At 35.5% G+C, this 17,018-nt stretch overlaps 1 protein-coding gene across 2 annotated transcripts in view; it reads right to left on the reverse strand.

Annotated features, from left to right (window-relative positions):
- The window catches only part of LOC101742987 (FYVE, RhoGEF and PH domain-containing protein 3), a 42,236-nt gene that overhangs the window by 23,199 nt on the left and 2,019 nt on the right, over positions 1 to 17,018 (reverse strand). For both annotated transcript variants that reach the window (XM_038021893.2, XM_038021894.2), the window contains exons 2-3: positions 3,695 to 3,944; positions 2,014 to 2,100 (exon numbers count right to left, since the gene is read on the reverse strand). In XM_038021893.2, coding sequence (XP_037877821.1) covers positions 2,014 to 2,100; positions 3,695 to 3,944 — 337 coding nt within the window. The remainder of the gene's footprint in view (positions 1 to 2,013; positions 2,101 to 3,694; positions 3,945 to 17,018) is intronic.

Consider the following 17,018-nt stretch of genomic DNA (forward strand, 5'->3'; position numbering starts at 1 on the left):
GATTTCAATAAGTCTACTTGGGGTCATAAATTTTTTTTTTCAAACTTTTCAATATTGTTTGGGTATTTGAAAATATGTTCCCTATGAAGTGTACAGCATACAGATCATTAAAAAGCTTCCTTGAAATTATGTTTTGTTTACCACGGAGTTCTTTAATTATTCTCTTTAAAAACACTAATATGGAAAGCCCAAAATCTATGAAATAAATTCCGCACAAGATCGTTACCACAATAATACCCATTATGTCTGATTGTGAGTTTCATTATCATCATTTTGTGGCCACAAAATCGCATCGATAGATTACCATGAATGTGAATGTTATTCCGTATCTCGTATAGGATACGATACATATCAATTTTATAGCCTTTCACCAGCTTTCATACGTAATTTGGGTCGAATGATATGTGATCTGGATCGAAGTGGGTTTGGCTCGGGGAGAATCACATTCGAATAACTAGACTGAATGTTTGTTAAAAATAAATAGTGCGTGATCATAAAATTCAACCTTCACTTTGTACGAAACAAATACTTTAGAACACTTACATCTAATATTGGAATTCCTAATCAGTATGGGATCATTAAAATGTTCACATTTCACAAAATTGAGCACATCCCTGAAGCTATTTAAGTAAGGACCCAAGAACCATTAAAATTACAAGTAACATGTTCATAATAATCCAAGTCCGAGAGTTTTTCAAAACTAATCCTATCTATATATTAATACGTGAAGCAAAAACTTTGTATCCCTTTTTACGAAAATTGCGCGGACGGAGGAGTATGAAATTTTCCACACTTATAGAGAATATAGAGAAGAAATGCACAATGCTAATATTTTTTTTAAAATATAGCATAAAAGATACATTAAATAAATAAAGAAAACATTACACACACTACATACCATGTATTTTACGCACACACGCATGCATACTATTTATTGTCAAACTTTTGTTCTTGACGTCTGTTGTCAAATTGAGAATAGATTAAATATTGTTTGTATTTGTTAATATTTTTTATAGTGTAATCTTGGCGAAATTTGTGATTATAGAAGTATAAAATACAATCATGATAGTGTACAAACTTACAATTCCAATTAATTATAGTCGAATTTCGACTACTGCGGGACCTCTAGTTTTATTTATTAGCTTCGTGAAATTTACATATTAATTTCTAAAGTAACCGTAAAATAAACAGTTAGGTGAACAGTATTTTACAAACAGTAAATTCGCACTGGCAATGAGGTAATAACATCGGACGCGTATCCATGATACATGTGGACGCATGTTAATACAACCACTCTAATTTACTCTCACTGTAATGTAGTCTGCCTCAATTATTTCACTAATATATTTACTCTTAATGATTTAAGAAAATTCATTATTGTTAAAAGAGCATCGTCTAACTAGCGAATAGTGAATGTATTAAATAAAACTATTAAACAAATGTGTTTATTAAACCTAATTACCATATAAAACATTACTGGTGGTAGGACCTCCTGTGAGTCCGCGCGGGTGGGTACCACCACCCTGCCTATTTCTGCCGTGAAGCAGTGATGCGTTTCGGTTTGAAGGGTGGGGCAGCCGTCGTTACTATACTTGAGACCTTTAAACTTGTATCTCAAAGGTGGGTGGCGCATTTACGTTGTGGATGTCTATGGGCTCCAGTGGCCACTTGGCATCAGGTGGGCTGTGAGCTCGTCCACCCATCTAAGCAATAAAAAAGAAAAAACAATAATAATAATAATATTGGTTCAAGACTAGACACTAATAATTAGATTATCTAACTTACAATATGTAGACACGCTCAATGTAGCGGTTAGGGTTACATTATAGTTCTAACAAGTTAATAAAATAAAAAGGTTTCATTCAAACGCTTAATAACGCTCCCAAAACAATCATCCGAACTATAATTAAAACAGTAGAATAACGTACGCATAAATAATTGATATGAAGTTGGTAAATTAATTTTAGGTCATAATTTTAAGGATATTCATAAATAAAAATTGAAACAGCTCACCTGAAAGAATTGTTTATGCTCAAACACCAGTCTCGTGGCTCTCTTATTATTTCTAGAGTACATTACGTACATATTGAACCTTTTTTCCTGCGAACAGAAATATTACATAATGCAATTACCATTTATTTTCATTGTTTTGTATAAATTCTGATTTTGTTCGAGTATCGCGTGCAATAACCAGACTGTTCCTGATGAGGGTAGCTCTATTGTCCCAATATTGTTATATTATTTATATTATTATTATTATTATATTATTATTTATTTATAGCGGTAGACAGCGGCTTGGCTGACATGTCCCTGTTATTATTTATTATTTATATATTATTATTTACAGCGGTAAGCAGCGGCTTGGCTGTGCCCTTGGCATTGCTGAAGTCCATGGGCGACGGTAACTACTCACCATCAGGTGGGCCGTATGCTCGTCTGTCTACAAGGGCAATAAAAAAAGAAAAAAAAAAAGTGGAATGTCTATACTTTCTCCGGTTTCAATCAAGTGGAAAGAAACTGCTCAATGCGAGGACAACTTGGCGTCACCTCTAAGCTCAACGAAAAATCGTGCGTTACTAACAAATAAGATATAACACGTCCAATCCACTTGGATCTGCAATTTGTTCAAGTTTCCCCGTACCGATTTTTCGATATCGATGAATTACTATATCAGGGAAAGACGATCTAATTACGTAAAATGGAGAATAGTACCAGACCATAGAACCACGCGCTCTGTAAGTCCATGACACAAATAAGTTTTTTAATCATTACGCTGTAACCGTTGCTGTGTTGTATGTTCAATACTTGAGTCGTCTATTATCAAAGGTGGCAATCTGTGCATTTGAACAAAAAAATGTTATTGATATGTCAATACAGATTGATTTGAATATAATCGTCTCCTTCAAAGAATACGGTTCAAAAGCTGCATGAAATAAAGGTTAATACTTAACCTGTTATTTATCTAAGATGTCGTTCAGAAGAGTTTTGTGACTGCCAATGGAATACAAAGTCAATAATTCGTTTTTCTGATTTACCAATAATTGTCCAAAAGTCACATTGCCGGCTTTGATAATAGTCGACTCACTTGTAGCTAATTATAAACAACGGTTAATTTTCTGAACAAATGAATTTTCTTTTTCTTTGTTTCGTAACTTAGTTCTTAACTATAAATTGCCTTATTTGAACAAAACAAGAAGCTACAGCCTGATTACCAATAATGATATTGAGTTAGATTTGATCATTGGAACGACTAAAGAGATGATTCGTGTAGCTGATTCAACAATATTTAAAAAGTAGTTATTAATGATAGAAGACACTAGCTGTATCCGCCTGCTTCGCTAGGCTTTTAAAATTAACATTATTATTTCTCACCCCCACAAAGATTCTCATCATTAACGCCCCCGCAATTGGTGTAGGAAGTCCAACACTCATATAAATATTAGCCTATCCATTAAGTACATGTGTTTTTACATGGATACCAAGTTTCAAGTCAATCGGATGTTTGGTTCAGTAGTTATAAAGGAATATCCGTAAAAACCACTGTATATTTATATATTAGTCTAAGATATTAGTATAGAGTATAGATTAGTGCGGTACAGCAACTATAAACGAGATAGATGGATATTGTTAAAATATCATATCAAATCATTTATCATCTGTAGGAAACAATGTTCAAATGAAAACTCTTACTCACAAATCGTCTAAAGCACTGCCCTAGCTTCCTGAGATCATTCTCGCAGTCCCGCAACGCGGGCAGGAACTCCTCCGAGTGAAACCGGAATATTCTCTCAATGTTCCCGAATATGTTTGGCTTCAAGCCTTTGAATGACGGCGCTAAGTCCTGATTCTCCATGACAGGTATGTAGTCCTCTACGACGTGTCGTAACCTCTCCACGTACACGTTTTCTGTGTGTAGGAGCTCGTTGACACGTTCTGTTAGTCGTCTGTAACAGAAATGATTATATATGTACTAATATTATAAAGCTGAAGAGTTTGTTTGTTTGGTTGAACGCGCTAATCTCAGGAACTACTGGTCTGATTTGAAAAATTCGTCCAGTGCTAGATAACCCTGGTGGTAGGACCTCTTGTGAGCTTACTGGTGGTAGGACCTCTTGTGAGTCCACACGGGTAGGTACCACCACTCCGCCTATTTCTGCCGTGAAGCAATAAAGCGTTTCGGTTTGAAGGGTGGGGCAGCCGTTGTAACTATACTGAGACCTTAGAACTTATATCTCAAGGTGTGTGGCGCATTTACGTTGTGGATGTCTATGGGCTCCAGTAACCACTTAACATCAGGTAGGCTGTAAGCTCGTCCACACATCTAAGCAATAAAAAATAAATAAATAAAAATTGCCCATTTCTTGAGGAAGGGTATAGGCTACATAAGCGTATATGCATAGATAAAAAAATGGTGGTCGAATTGATAACCTCCTCTTTTGAAGTCGCTTAAAAACTTTGAAGTCGTGATTTGGTACCTTAAATAGCTCCTTAACATTCTATTATACAAAAATATTTTCACCTTCTACGTAAATGAAGTTGCGGGTAAAATTAATCGTTATCCTAAAGTAACTACACATCTGGCCGGGTAGTAGCTAAGATTTTATTATATGTTGATGTGTGTACGCAATGTAGAGGTCTGCCGTGATCAATATAAGTTTTTAAGACTATAATAAACAACATATTATTATATCAATGGCAGATCTGGTCAATTACTTTCAAAATTTAATTTTTTTAGCATTCAAAATTTCAAAACGGCAGACGTGGTCAAATGGATTTAAAATCCGTCAAAATCGGTACCTGTCCTACCTGAGCGCTCGGCGCGTCGACCACTTTGAGCTTAGTGAGTCCCCACCTCATGCATGGTAGGTATAGGGGTCTCAATGTACGAAAATTCAGGTCTGGTCAAATACATACAGGTAGAGCCCACGGGCTCTTGGGCTAATATGTTGTATGTATGTAATGTCATTTATTTCTAACGAATGTTTAAAGTGTAGATTACTCGTAGAGCGAATTGAGAGCTCTCGATCAAATAAATTAATAAGCGTTATCGGTGCACTTAAATAACGTATTTGATTTTACAATCGGTGTTGATATATCATAGAATGGGTCAAAATCAAAATATTTACACAATATCTAGACCTGATTGATTCAGACATTCGACGCCGGTATCACATTCGTTCATGTAAACAATTCGACATGCAATACCGTGTTTGGATTGGATTCTATTCATGTCTGCAATAAAATTTTCTCGCCAAATGTTTTTCAATTTATTTTGATATGAGATATTGTAATATTAAATAACTAAAAATTTCGCTCCCGTAATAAATAATTTATGTAATTAGCCGAATATTAACACAATAAAACATTGGTCTACTGTTTGATATGTTATACATATTTTTTAGGTTGTTGTACATGAAATATTTTTTGCTACGCGCTCTCATATATGGATTTTAATCATTTTAATTTTACTTGTGGTAAGGTGAATTTAACTTTTTAAGTCCACCACGACGTGTGCCCTTTGTTTGTTTTTTTTTGGGAAAGATAGGGTTGTTGCAATAAGGCCTTTCCAGCTTCGTTAGGATTGGTAGCCAAAACTCAAAGCCTCAGCTAGAAAGGGAAGGTTCTCGAACAACCAACTAGGCCTAAAAACTGAAGGACAGCCGCATCGCATCGGATACACGTACCAGCGGATCAAAGCTGCCCCAAGCATTTTTGTCGCGGAGTGATTATTCGCTCTTGTTTGTTTATTTTTTTCCTGCGACGGTCGTCGATATTAGAAAGGGGATAACGACGGTTAATGTTGAGGACAAACATTAACCAGCCAACATTAAGAATACAAATGCGATAGATTAGAAGACATACATTTCAAAATTAAATCTATACTAATATTATAAAGAGGAAAGATTTGTTTGTTTGTTTGTTTCTAATAGGCTCCGAAACTACTGGACCGATTTGAAAAATTCTTTTTCCATTAGAAGCCGACATTGTCCCTGATGAACATAGGCTACTTTTTTTTTTTTTTGGTTTCATGTGTGTTTTAATGTTTCCGAAGCGGAGCGAGAGCGGGTCGCTAGTGATACCATAAACTTCGTAATTCTGCGACAACTTGTGAGTTTATCAATTTATTGAAGGACCCATAATTGAATTATGTCAAAAACCAATTCAAACATAAAGAAAACGAAATTATGACTAAAAATACATTTTATCAGAATTTTATCAATTGGGTCAAGACTTTATTGAACGAATGGACCGAACTATATAGATATAAAGAAATTTGAGGTGAAAGAAGTGATTGTATGAAGAATATGTATCTAAGGATAAAATCAGCAATAGCCTTCAAATAAATTATCATTGAATTGCGACTGAGTTGAAAAGCAACGATATAAATATTGTGAACAAAGATAAAAATATTTTACCGTTCCTACCAAAAGAAAACAGTGCATTAAAACTGATTTTTTACATACAGAACCTGATGAACTCGGCATACGGAGACAATAGATAATCATAGACATCAACATTTAAATGCTAGTCACATCCACTTACAGGTGGTGCGGTATCTAGTGCCCCTGACAGCGGGGACGAGGCTCGTGAAATCGATTTGGGAATCGATTTTATTGATTAAATTTACACAAATGTTTTCCCGATGTCTATATCTATATTTGAAATTATATACGTTTATAAGTACATATTACATATAAGTACATATTCACTGGTGGTAGGACCTCTTGTGAGTCCGCACGCGTAGGGCAGCCGTTGTAATTAAACTGAGATCTTAGAACTTATAACTGAAGGTGGGTGGCGAATTTACATTGTAGAAGTCTATGGGCTCCAGTAACCACTTAACACCAGGTGGGCTGTGAGCTCGTCCACCCATCTAAGCAATAAAAAAAAATGTATGTATTCGTCTCTGGTTCCCATAGTACAAGGATCATAGAGGATTGCATTCCAACCGACGCTTGACTAGTATACCCTAATAGCAGTTAAATATTTTATTTGTACGTCGTATCGTCGACGTATTTACCTACAGGATATTGTGGATCATGTATGTAAATATACTGCTATGCTTGTTAGAAGGTTGCATGATTAGCTGTTGCTAAAATCAATTCATGCAACAGTAATATTACCCAACCGGACAAGTAAAAATATAAGTTAAAAAAAAACAAGTTACAATCTGATCTTAATAAGTAATTTTTATTGATAGGGCCTATTGTAAGCCAGCTAAAAAAAGTATGTACCGTACCTACTTTTACGGTACCGGTATCCGAAAGGGACAACCGTTATCCATACTGTGCAAAATGTGTATACTTCATATCTGAAGGTAGGTGGCGGAAATCACGTTGGGTTGTCTATCGGCTCCCGTAACCTGCAGGTGATCTGAGCTGAGTCGAGTAACCCATCTACCTAATCGTAATAAAATACTATTTCAGATTCCGATCTCCATAATACTGCAATGTCAATCTATCGAGTGAACAAATACCTGATGTGTGGGCTTTGAAAGCAATTCATTACATAAGCGTCGCTGTTATTGACACAAGGTAAACTACAATACTTTAACGACATTAGAAACATTAATATTCGCTAGCCTAGTTTCTTTTTATTTTATGAATGAGGGATTACTGGTGGCCCGAAGGCCTTTCCAGTTTCACCAGAACCAGAGGGGTGGGATTTGCTGACAGCTGCCCGAGCGCCTCCAAAAAAGACTTAACATCTCAAGAGCAGAAGCTTCGCGAATGAATCTACTACGGGATCGGAATCGCGACCTGTTGAGAAGATCCGGCGAGAAACTCAGCGGGCTTATGCATGGGTTAGGTTGCACGTCGAACTCTTTACCGAATTCGACGAGTAGGGTTACCGGGGTCCATAAGCCTGCTATTAGCGTTAGAGCTAAATGCTATAATGCAAAAATTATTGGATCTGGTGGATCAGTAAGGACGTGTCTAGGGCGTCAACGGTCCTGCGTTATCAGGATTCGGGGAGTAGTCAGCTGCGGCAACGATAAGGCGATTATCATGATGCATTGCACTCGCCTAGTTGATCTGATTGTTAATGACTACGGGATCAAGGTTTGGTTCTCCGTCCGAATCCGTATCTTTATTAATGACTAGCTGACCCGGCAGACTTCGTAGTGCCTCAATATATAAATAAAAGACCTAAAATTTTGTATAAAATAAAATTTTGTATAAAATAAAATTTTGTATAGAATAAACTTAAAACAAACAAAAGGAATCCGTCCGACGGGGGACACATCAAAGGAAAAACAAAATTGTTATTTTTATTTGATTCCGAGCATTTTCATTCATTTATCTAACTTTTAAACCTTCTCTGGACTTCCACAAATAATTCAAGACCAAAATTAGCCAAATCGGTCCAGCAGTTCTTGAGTTTTAGTGAGACTAACGAACAGCAATTCATTTTTATATATATAGATTCGTATTCGATGTCAGTGCCCTCGTTGGTCGTATGTGTTTTCAATAAACACAGGAGAATTTAGTATTTTTATAAATTTTCGCGAGTCATAGATATGATTAAAACTACTTTTACGGTTTAAATTCGCGTAATTTTACTATTACCGACCTTTCAAATACTTTAGTTTCCACGCTCGTCCGTTCTACGTTTCGTCACAAATAATAAATTATAACAACAATAAAAATATAACGTGATATTCAAAGGTTAAATTAGTTTCAACTACAGGAGAATATATTCATAGAGCACAAGAGAAAATCTTAGCTTGGGGCTTTGAATTACTTAACGCAGACAGACATCTGTATGATATACGTAATTTCAAGTATTCAAATTTCAAACTGTAATTCATTCTAATCTAGTATTATATTAAGATTTACTTAAATGTTTAATATTAGATTCAGCTATAGAAACGGCGAAAAAAATAAAAAAATATAGATATTGCATCGAAGATAAGAAGACTGGAATAGGTACGCGTGACACACGATATGCTCATGTTCAAATCGCGGTAGATTCTGCGAAGCACTGGTCTTGCTAGGGCTAGTGTTGGCAAATTCTCTCAGGTTAAACCCGTAAGCCACCGTTAGGCCACCAGCCTAGAATAATTAGAGGCAAAAAAATCAAATCCCGAAGGTAGATAATTATTTTCGAAAGGAAATCTCTCAAGGCGTAAGCATTAACATTGCGATGTCTATTAGTTCCGGTAACCACTTTGCATCAGGTGGGCCGGGCTATTCACTCAACAATGCAATAATTAAAAAATAATAAAGTTAAATCTCATTGTGTTGTCCTAAACAAGTCGATTCCTTTATCAAAATGAATGATAATTCTATGGACGAATGATACATTAAGTTGATTATTTTCACACTGTATTCCAAATATTTTTCCCAGAGACAATTGTATAAATAAAAACACAAATTCTTGCTTTGTCTTCGTTAAACAATTGTAAAATAAACTAAAACATCGTTATAGTTTAATATAGAACTTGTATTAGTCAGTGCATGTAAATACGAAAATTTGAGAAACGCAATATTATTCAAACAACCTTGGCATCTACGCCGCCGCCCGCGCGTCTCTTCCGAAATATACGCTGTGACGTAACAACAATCTGCTAATCTTAGTGATGAGCATTACCACTAGAAGAGAATTCATTTCACAATGTATTATTAGTTTTTAATAAACGAAAACAACAAACAATCGCATGACTGGCAGTCATGAACTGCGGTGTTTCCAATGATTACTGGGTCATGGTTTGGTCTGCAAATTGTCAATTATTCAAACGTCTAGAAATAGGTGGAAGGTATATTTGAAAATACAAATCACGACTGAGATATACACCACCATCCCTTCTATTTCTGCCACGAAGCAATACTGCATTCTGTTTTGAAGGATGGGATGGGAAGGATTTAAAACTTTGAGTTCGGCTCTCAACGTGGGTGGAGGCATTCACGTTCTTTTCTGTAGGTTCACGCACACAAGGCAGGCCATCAGCTCGTTGAACCTAGGCCAATAAAAAAGAACACGTGTGGCACTCGGTGACTGCCGCGGTATTGCATAGCATTTTTTATCAACTTATGCAATAATAATTAGACAATAATAATTTAATATTAAGACAATAATAAAATAAGACCACGCTATATTTATAAACATTAACAAAAGCAAAACATTAACTGTCCCCTTCACACTCATAAGCTAGACCGCGCGAGAGAGAGATGGGCAGATTTTTCATGATGCGCATGCAGTGCGACGTCACGCCGCGCGCTTGTTCACAAACACTACACAAGCGCAACGTGTGAATGCTTGAACGCGAGCTACATGGTAGTCGGAGAGGGGGTGTTAGGTTTTATTTTCGTGACGGAATTTCTTGATTCGGTCGCCGCGCTCAAAGCCCGCGATAAAAGCTATGCAATAACTTATAAACTATAGTCGTAGTTCAAATATTTTCATAATAACTAAGTAATGATGTGATTTTAAATTCGTTTTTTATGATGTAATTTGGGATTTGTTACAGATTCAATGTGTACTTGGATTCTAGATCACTTTTTTGCATTTGTAAAAATCGAGACGGATCTTTCAATCGTTTACGCCAAATAATAATATAGGAGATTACCAAATATAACAAATCGGTAAAATGTAGAATTCTAGAGGAAAGGTAGGTGGGATTTTTAAAGTGAATCGTTCGTTAACCTCATAATAAACGGCCTTTATCTGGTTTAAAAAAGATTATATACATTTTATAGTCAATTATTTTCTTGACCACTTATGATTCAAATGCTCCAAATTTGTAGAAAGTCAAAGCATGAAAGCGTTTCAATATTACATTCAAATTGTTTATTCCAACCTTCCTCCGCTTGTTCAGTATCGAAACTCATTTGGTTTTCCACTAAGATAGCTTTTAGAGGCTTGTACATAAAGTTGTGTAGTATGTCCAATATTGTATTATGCATATAATGTATTTCTAAGAAGGTAGTGCAGTAGTGCATTACTTATTAACTATCCACTCAGCATTGGTACACGAAGCGATGAGCTCTATGTACCGGCGGTCGCACATTTCGATTTCACTTCATATTTAACTAGATATTAATAATTTATAATACATACAAATTTTGAATTGAATAAACTACGGATCCGAGTCGATTGTTAAGACCAATTCTAGAATTTCAATTCATATTCTGACGCCTCAGTTGCAAATTCAAAACATGTTAAAATTTTCAAAACCGAAGATAAATTAGACGTTAAATGATTCATGATACTTTTTTATTATTTTAATTTATTTCATTGAATTTTTATACATTTTCTTTTTAGAATTAGTAAGTAATAGAATTAATGGAACAATTTCCCATATTTATCTTAATTTTACTAACTTGTCTACTTTTCAGCGCCGATATTTTAAGTTATCAAATTTGATGAGCGATTTTTGTAACTAGTCAGGTCATAAGTATTGTCACACAGTAAAAACTTTTCTTTTAGAATGCTGGCCACAAAAAAGTTTATTGAATTCGAATTTCGAATTGTTCATGAAAATAAAAATGTATACTTTTAGAATTTTACTCATTTTTAAATATGGAGTGGACGCTTAAAGAAGACCGTGTTGCAGTTATTGCGTTGCATCGTTGCGGTTACGCGCCAATTCAAATTTTTAACATACTGAAAATTTTTAATATAACCAAAAGATTCGTTTATCGTACCATCAAACGATACAATGAAGACTCTAGTGTAGATGACAGGTCAAGAAGTGGTCGCCCTCGGTCTGTTAGGACTCCAGCAGTGATAAAAGCTGTGAAGGCGCGAATTCAAAGAAATCCCAAACGTAACCAGAAACTGTTGGCCCTGGCAGATGGGGTTAAGCAGAACCACGGTGAAAAGGGTGTTAAATGAAGACTTAGGGCTTCGGGCATATCGAAGAAAAACAGGACATCGTTTGAATGCTCGTCTAATGGACCTGAGACTGAAGAGATGCCGCGCTTTGTTGAAGCGGTACGTGGGAAAAAAAATCGGGAAATTCTTTTTTCGGATGAAAATATTTTTACTGTAGAAGAGAGTTACAACAAACAAAATGATAAGGTGTACGCACACAGTAGTGAAGAAGCGAGCAACCGTATTCCGCGTGTCCAATGAGGTCATTTTCCATCCTCGCTCATGGTATGGTTGGGAGTTTCTTATTGGGGCTTAACAGAGGTACATTTTTGTGAGAAAGGTGTAAAAACGAATGCAGTTGTGTATCAAAATACAGTCCTGACGAACCTTGTGGAACCTGTTTCTCATACCATGTTCAATAACAGGCACTGGGTATTCCAACAAGATTCGGCGCCAGCTCATAGAGCGAAGAGCACACAAGACTGGCTGGCGGCGCGTGAAATCGACTTCATCCGGCACGAAGACTGGCCCTCCTCCGGTCCAGATTTGAATCCGTTAGATTACAAGATATGGCAACACTTGGAGGAAAAGGCGTGCTCAAAGCCTCATCCCAATTTGGAGTCAGTCAAGACATCCTTGATTAAGGCAGCCACCGATATTGACATGGACCTCGTTCGTGCTGCGATAGACGACTGGCCGCGCAGATTGAAGGCCTGTATTCAAAATCACGGAGGTCATTTTGAATAAACTTTAGTGTCATAAGAATCTATGTTTTGTTAAGTTCATTTTGGTATATGAATGGTTACATAATGAATAAACTTGTTTCAATTATTTTACATTAAACATGTGACAGAATTTATGACCTGACTAGGTATATTAATGAAATATTTATAAACGTTGTTTTGGTATCAGAAATGTATGATTAGACATTCTCTTAAATATTTCAGTATAACGACAACATTATTTTACTTTATATTATACAACATTATATTACTTTACGAACAAATAGAAATAGGAGTCACTGCGGTGGCTCAAGGAAATATTTTATTTAAACAGACTTACATTGTACGCTGCGTCCATTACATTTTTAGTTTGTAAGACATAGCTTGATAAAATACGTTGTTATTACTATTACTTACTTTTATTCGTAAAGAAAGCAAAAAGACAGAAAACCATTTATTGTAAAGCATCAACGAGAGTTCAGAGCTTTTACAGCTAATCACAGAACATATAGTATAGGACAAATAATATAGAAATGGTAATGAATAAAAAGTATAATACCAACAAGGTAGTATTTCTCTTGTTTTGTATTTTGTGCTTTCTTCAATACAAAAAAAAGCTTAAGTAAACTCAATGGGCTCGTTCGCTGCTGGTCAATTTTAAACGCACAAGATGTGCAAAGAAGCTGGCAGACATCCATCCTATGAGGTCCTTGAGCCTAGAAGGTGTACGGGGTATGTGGGACTGGACGGTCTGCAGATGTTAGAAGCGGAACGCCTCAAGGATGGTATTTAGGGCCCTACCCAATATACAACTTCCCTGCACTCTCGCTCAAACGGTCAGTCCCTGCTCTTAGTTTTCTTTTTTTCCCTACCTAATCGTTGATAGCCTACAGGGCTATTCTGACTACGCACCGACGGGTAGGTGATCTCACAGGCTCAACCTGAGAGAAATTGCTAACACTAACAGTAGGCAGCGGCTGGGTTCTGCCCCTGGCATTGCTGAAGTACATGGACGACGGTAGCAGCTCACCATCATGCGAGCCGTATGCTCGTCTGCCTACAAGAGCAATAAAAAAAACATTAGCTCTGACAAGAGCAGTGCTTCGCTAAATCTACCACCGGATCGAAATCGCGACCCCCTCGTAGTAGACATGATGTCGAAATATTTATTGTGTTGTAACTCTAACATCTGTAACGCTAATTCTCGAATAATAAATTCGTTTTAAAAGTGTACAAATTAAAATGTTTTTTCACTTTTATTTAATTGAATATATTTGTTATTGAATTCAAAGAGAGAGACAGTAAATATGTTGTTAAATACATACGGTGAGTCACGACTCGACCACATTCCATTAGAAAGTAGATACAGTGGCCAAATAGCTTGGTCAAGTTGAAACGTCACCCCACCAACAATCTAACGTCATTAGACAATTGTCAAATATCGCAGCGTCATTAGTGAGGCGGGTGATGTCATAACAAAATACCCAAATTAGAATAATAACGATTTTGCATAAACGAAACAGTTTCAAACCTTAAATGCTTTAATAAAATTCATTAATATTGCGAAAAATAAATTCTTGTTTTACTGCCGGCTTTCCTTCTTGCGCGATAAGCGATTTGTAGGCTAAATTAAATACAGGTTCATATTTTTTATTTGTATTTTTTTTTGGTTTTCCCGAAACGAATATATAAAGCCACTTTTATGGTTTTACCTCGCGTTAATTTTAACTATTTTATTTCCGACGTTATTTCATTGGTCCTCCGCAAAATAATTTTTAATTAACGGATTTCAATTTAAGATTATAATGAATAAAAAAAAATTTTTGGGAATCACACGGGTAATAAACATATCGCCGTCGGTGGGAGCGTTCACAACCCAAGCCTACCTACCTAAGTCCCTACCTACCCGCCGTGGTAAGAGCGAGGGCCTTAACTCAGCTGGATAACCTCTGAAGAAGCTTTGACCGAGAATCAAAGCTTTTTGCTATCAAACCGATGCAAGTATCAAAATAATGATGATCGATTCAATTTGCTACATGGCGATAATCTAGTAGGCCATTGAAATTCTAAATCATTAAATATTGCTATTATTGTATATTTACATATACGAATATTGTATATCATTCAAATAACAATACATGTTTTAGTTTTGTGGTATTGTGGTTAGTTACTGAGTCAATCTTCTAACCACACTGCAATAATAGTTTCAAAACCTATATTTATAAACTATTTCCGGTGATTAATAAACTGATAACAAACGACTTGACATCGTTACCTCAGATGGTAAAATTAGTTTTAAATATGAGTATATTTCACAAATATATCAATCATTTATCGTTAGGTTCAAGAATTCCATTAAGGCCATTAAACAACTTAATTTTTTTTTCATTTTTTAAAAGATTACTATATTATTATAATAAAATATTTATAAACTAATGTACACTGCGGTAATAACTGATTTCATGTAAGTAATTTAAAAAAACGATGAAAACATTGTAACAATATTTATGGCAAAAATATTGAGCGCTATATAGTTAGTAGTAGTCAATAAAGTGTCTATTTAAAAATTCACAACTCACAAGATTAAAATTAACTATAATCTACTACAGTGGTAAACCCTTGCATTATGTCATTGCTTTATTTTTCTATAATAATATGTACTTAAGTGAAACTATTTTACGAAAAAAAACACGTTTTCTTTTTTTGATAAATTTGCCAGATTTATTTTACGTCGTAATGCCTCTTATCTTTTTTTTTGGCTTAAGTGGGTGGACGAGCTCACAGCCCACCTGGTGTTAAGTGATTACTGGAGCCCATAGACATCTACAACGTAAATGCTCCACCCACCTAGAGATATAAGTTCTAAGATCTCAGTATAGTTACAACGGCTGCCCTACCCTGTAGAACAAAACGCATTACTGCTTCACGGCAGAAATAGGAAATACATTTGATTTATTCTATTATATTTTAAGTCGCTGATATTGAAATAACTTTATGTTTATCTGGAAACACTTTATAAATAAAAACGGTCCAAGCGAAAACCATGTCAAAAGAGGTGCTTGCATAAAACTGAATCTTCCATATCCATTTTTTTTTATCAATAATTTTAGTGTACATTTGCTGCGATGTGCGTCAAAATCGAAATATATCTTTTGACGAATAAACGGAATTGACGAATGAATCTTATCTTATACCTGTAAACGAGCAATTCTTATATATAATCTGAATCTCGGAAATGGCTCCAACGATTTTTATAAAATTTTGTATACAGGGGATTTCGGGGGCGATAAATCGATCTAGCTACGATTTATTTTCAGAAAGTGTTGTTTTATTCGTGTTTTCAATAATCAACTTTATCGATAATCAACTTTATGACTCTTCCCAACATCTATTGGCGAATAAAAATAATATTTTTCATAATTGAGAGAAAGACACAATAACACTAAAGCTATTTCAGCAGATGGCGTTGTTAAGCCACCCGAAGCAAATGAATTGTTTATTTATATTATTTGTGTCTTTTTAACTCACGTGTTCACTTAAAAATGCCTAAAGGATCTTGGAATATTCCATAATTTTATCAATATGCAATTCATATTTAAATATTTTATAATTTCTAAAAAAAAACAATTTATCAAAAAAAAATTTGTACCGGTCATCGTCTAGTGAATAATTGACACCATTCTTAGCTCTGAAGAAAACATTTTTCTATGTTTCCACGTGTCGTCAACATGAACAAATATAATAACTGATTGATATATATAATATATGAACTGATAACAAATTTAAAAAAAGATTTTCAACAAAACGTATAGTTACAACGTTACCTCCAGGTTTCATTGAAAATAAGTGGAAATAGCAACATTTCATCATCACATAGGAATCCACACGTCAAAACACATGCATAAAAACACGCGTAGGCCAGAGGACAAAAAGAGTCTTGATCAAAAAGTATAGATCTTTTTTTGTCGAACTATGCTGGTAGCTTCGAAGAGTTATAACAGCTTCACCGAAAGGGTAGGCGAGTTCCAGAGGCTCTGTCTGGCGAATTTGCTAACACTAGCCCTAGCAATACTAGTGCTTCGTAGAATCTACCACTGGATCGGAAATGCAATCCATTAGGAAGATCCGGCGAGAAACTCAGTGGGCTGTGTCTGTGGGTTAATTTACTCGCTAAACCCTTCATCGCATTCGATGGATTTGACGAGAAAGGCTTGGAATGCCTAAAAGCACCGATAGTGGATCGGGAGGATCCGAGTTGACGTGTAAGCTATATCAAGAGATCTACCAAGCAATGAAAACAACACATTTTTTACTAGAAATAATAGTCCGTAACATCAATATTTGAATCTGAATATTAGTATAAAAGCGATTATTGATAAGGTCGATGAGGCACCTACCCGCGTAACAGAGTATTTGAGAGTTTTTTGACTATTTGCTCTTGGAAAGATGACTTTAGCTACAAATTGTGTTTTTTTTGTA

Source organism: Bombyx mori, chromosome 4, assembly GCF_030269925.1.
Source record: "Bombyx mori chromosome 4, ASM3026992v2".
NCBI lineage: Eukaryota > Metazoa > Arthropoda > Insecta > Lepidoptera > Bombycidae > Bombyx > Bombyx mori.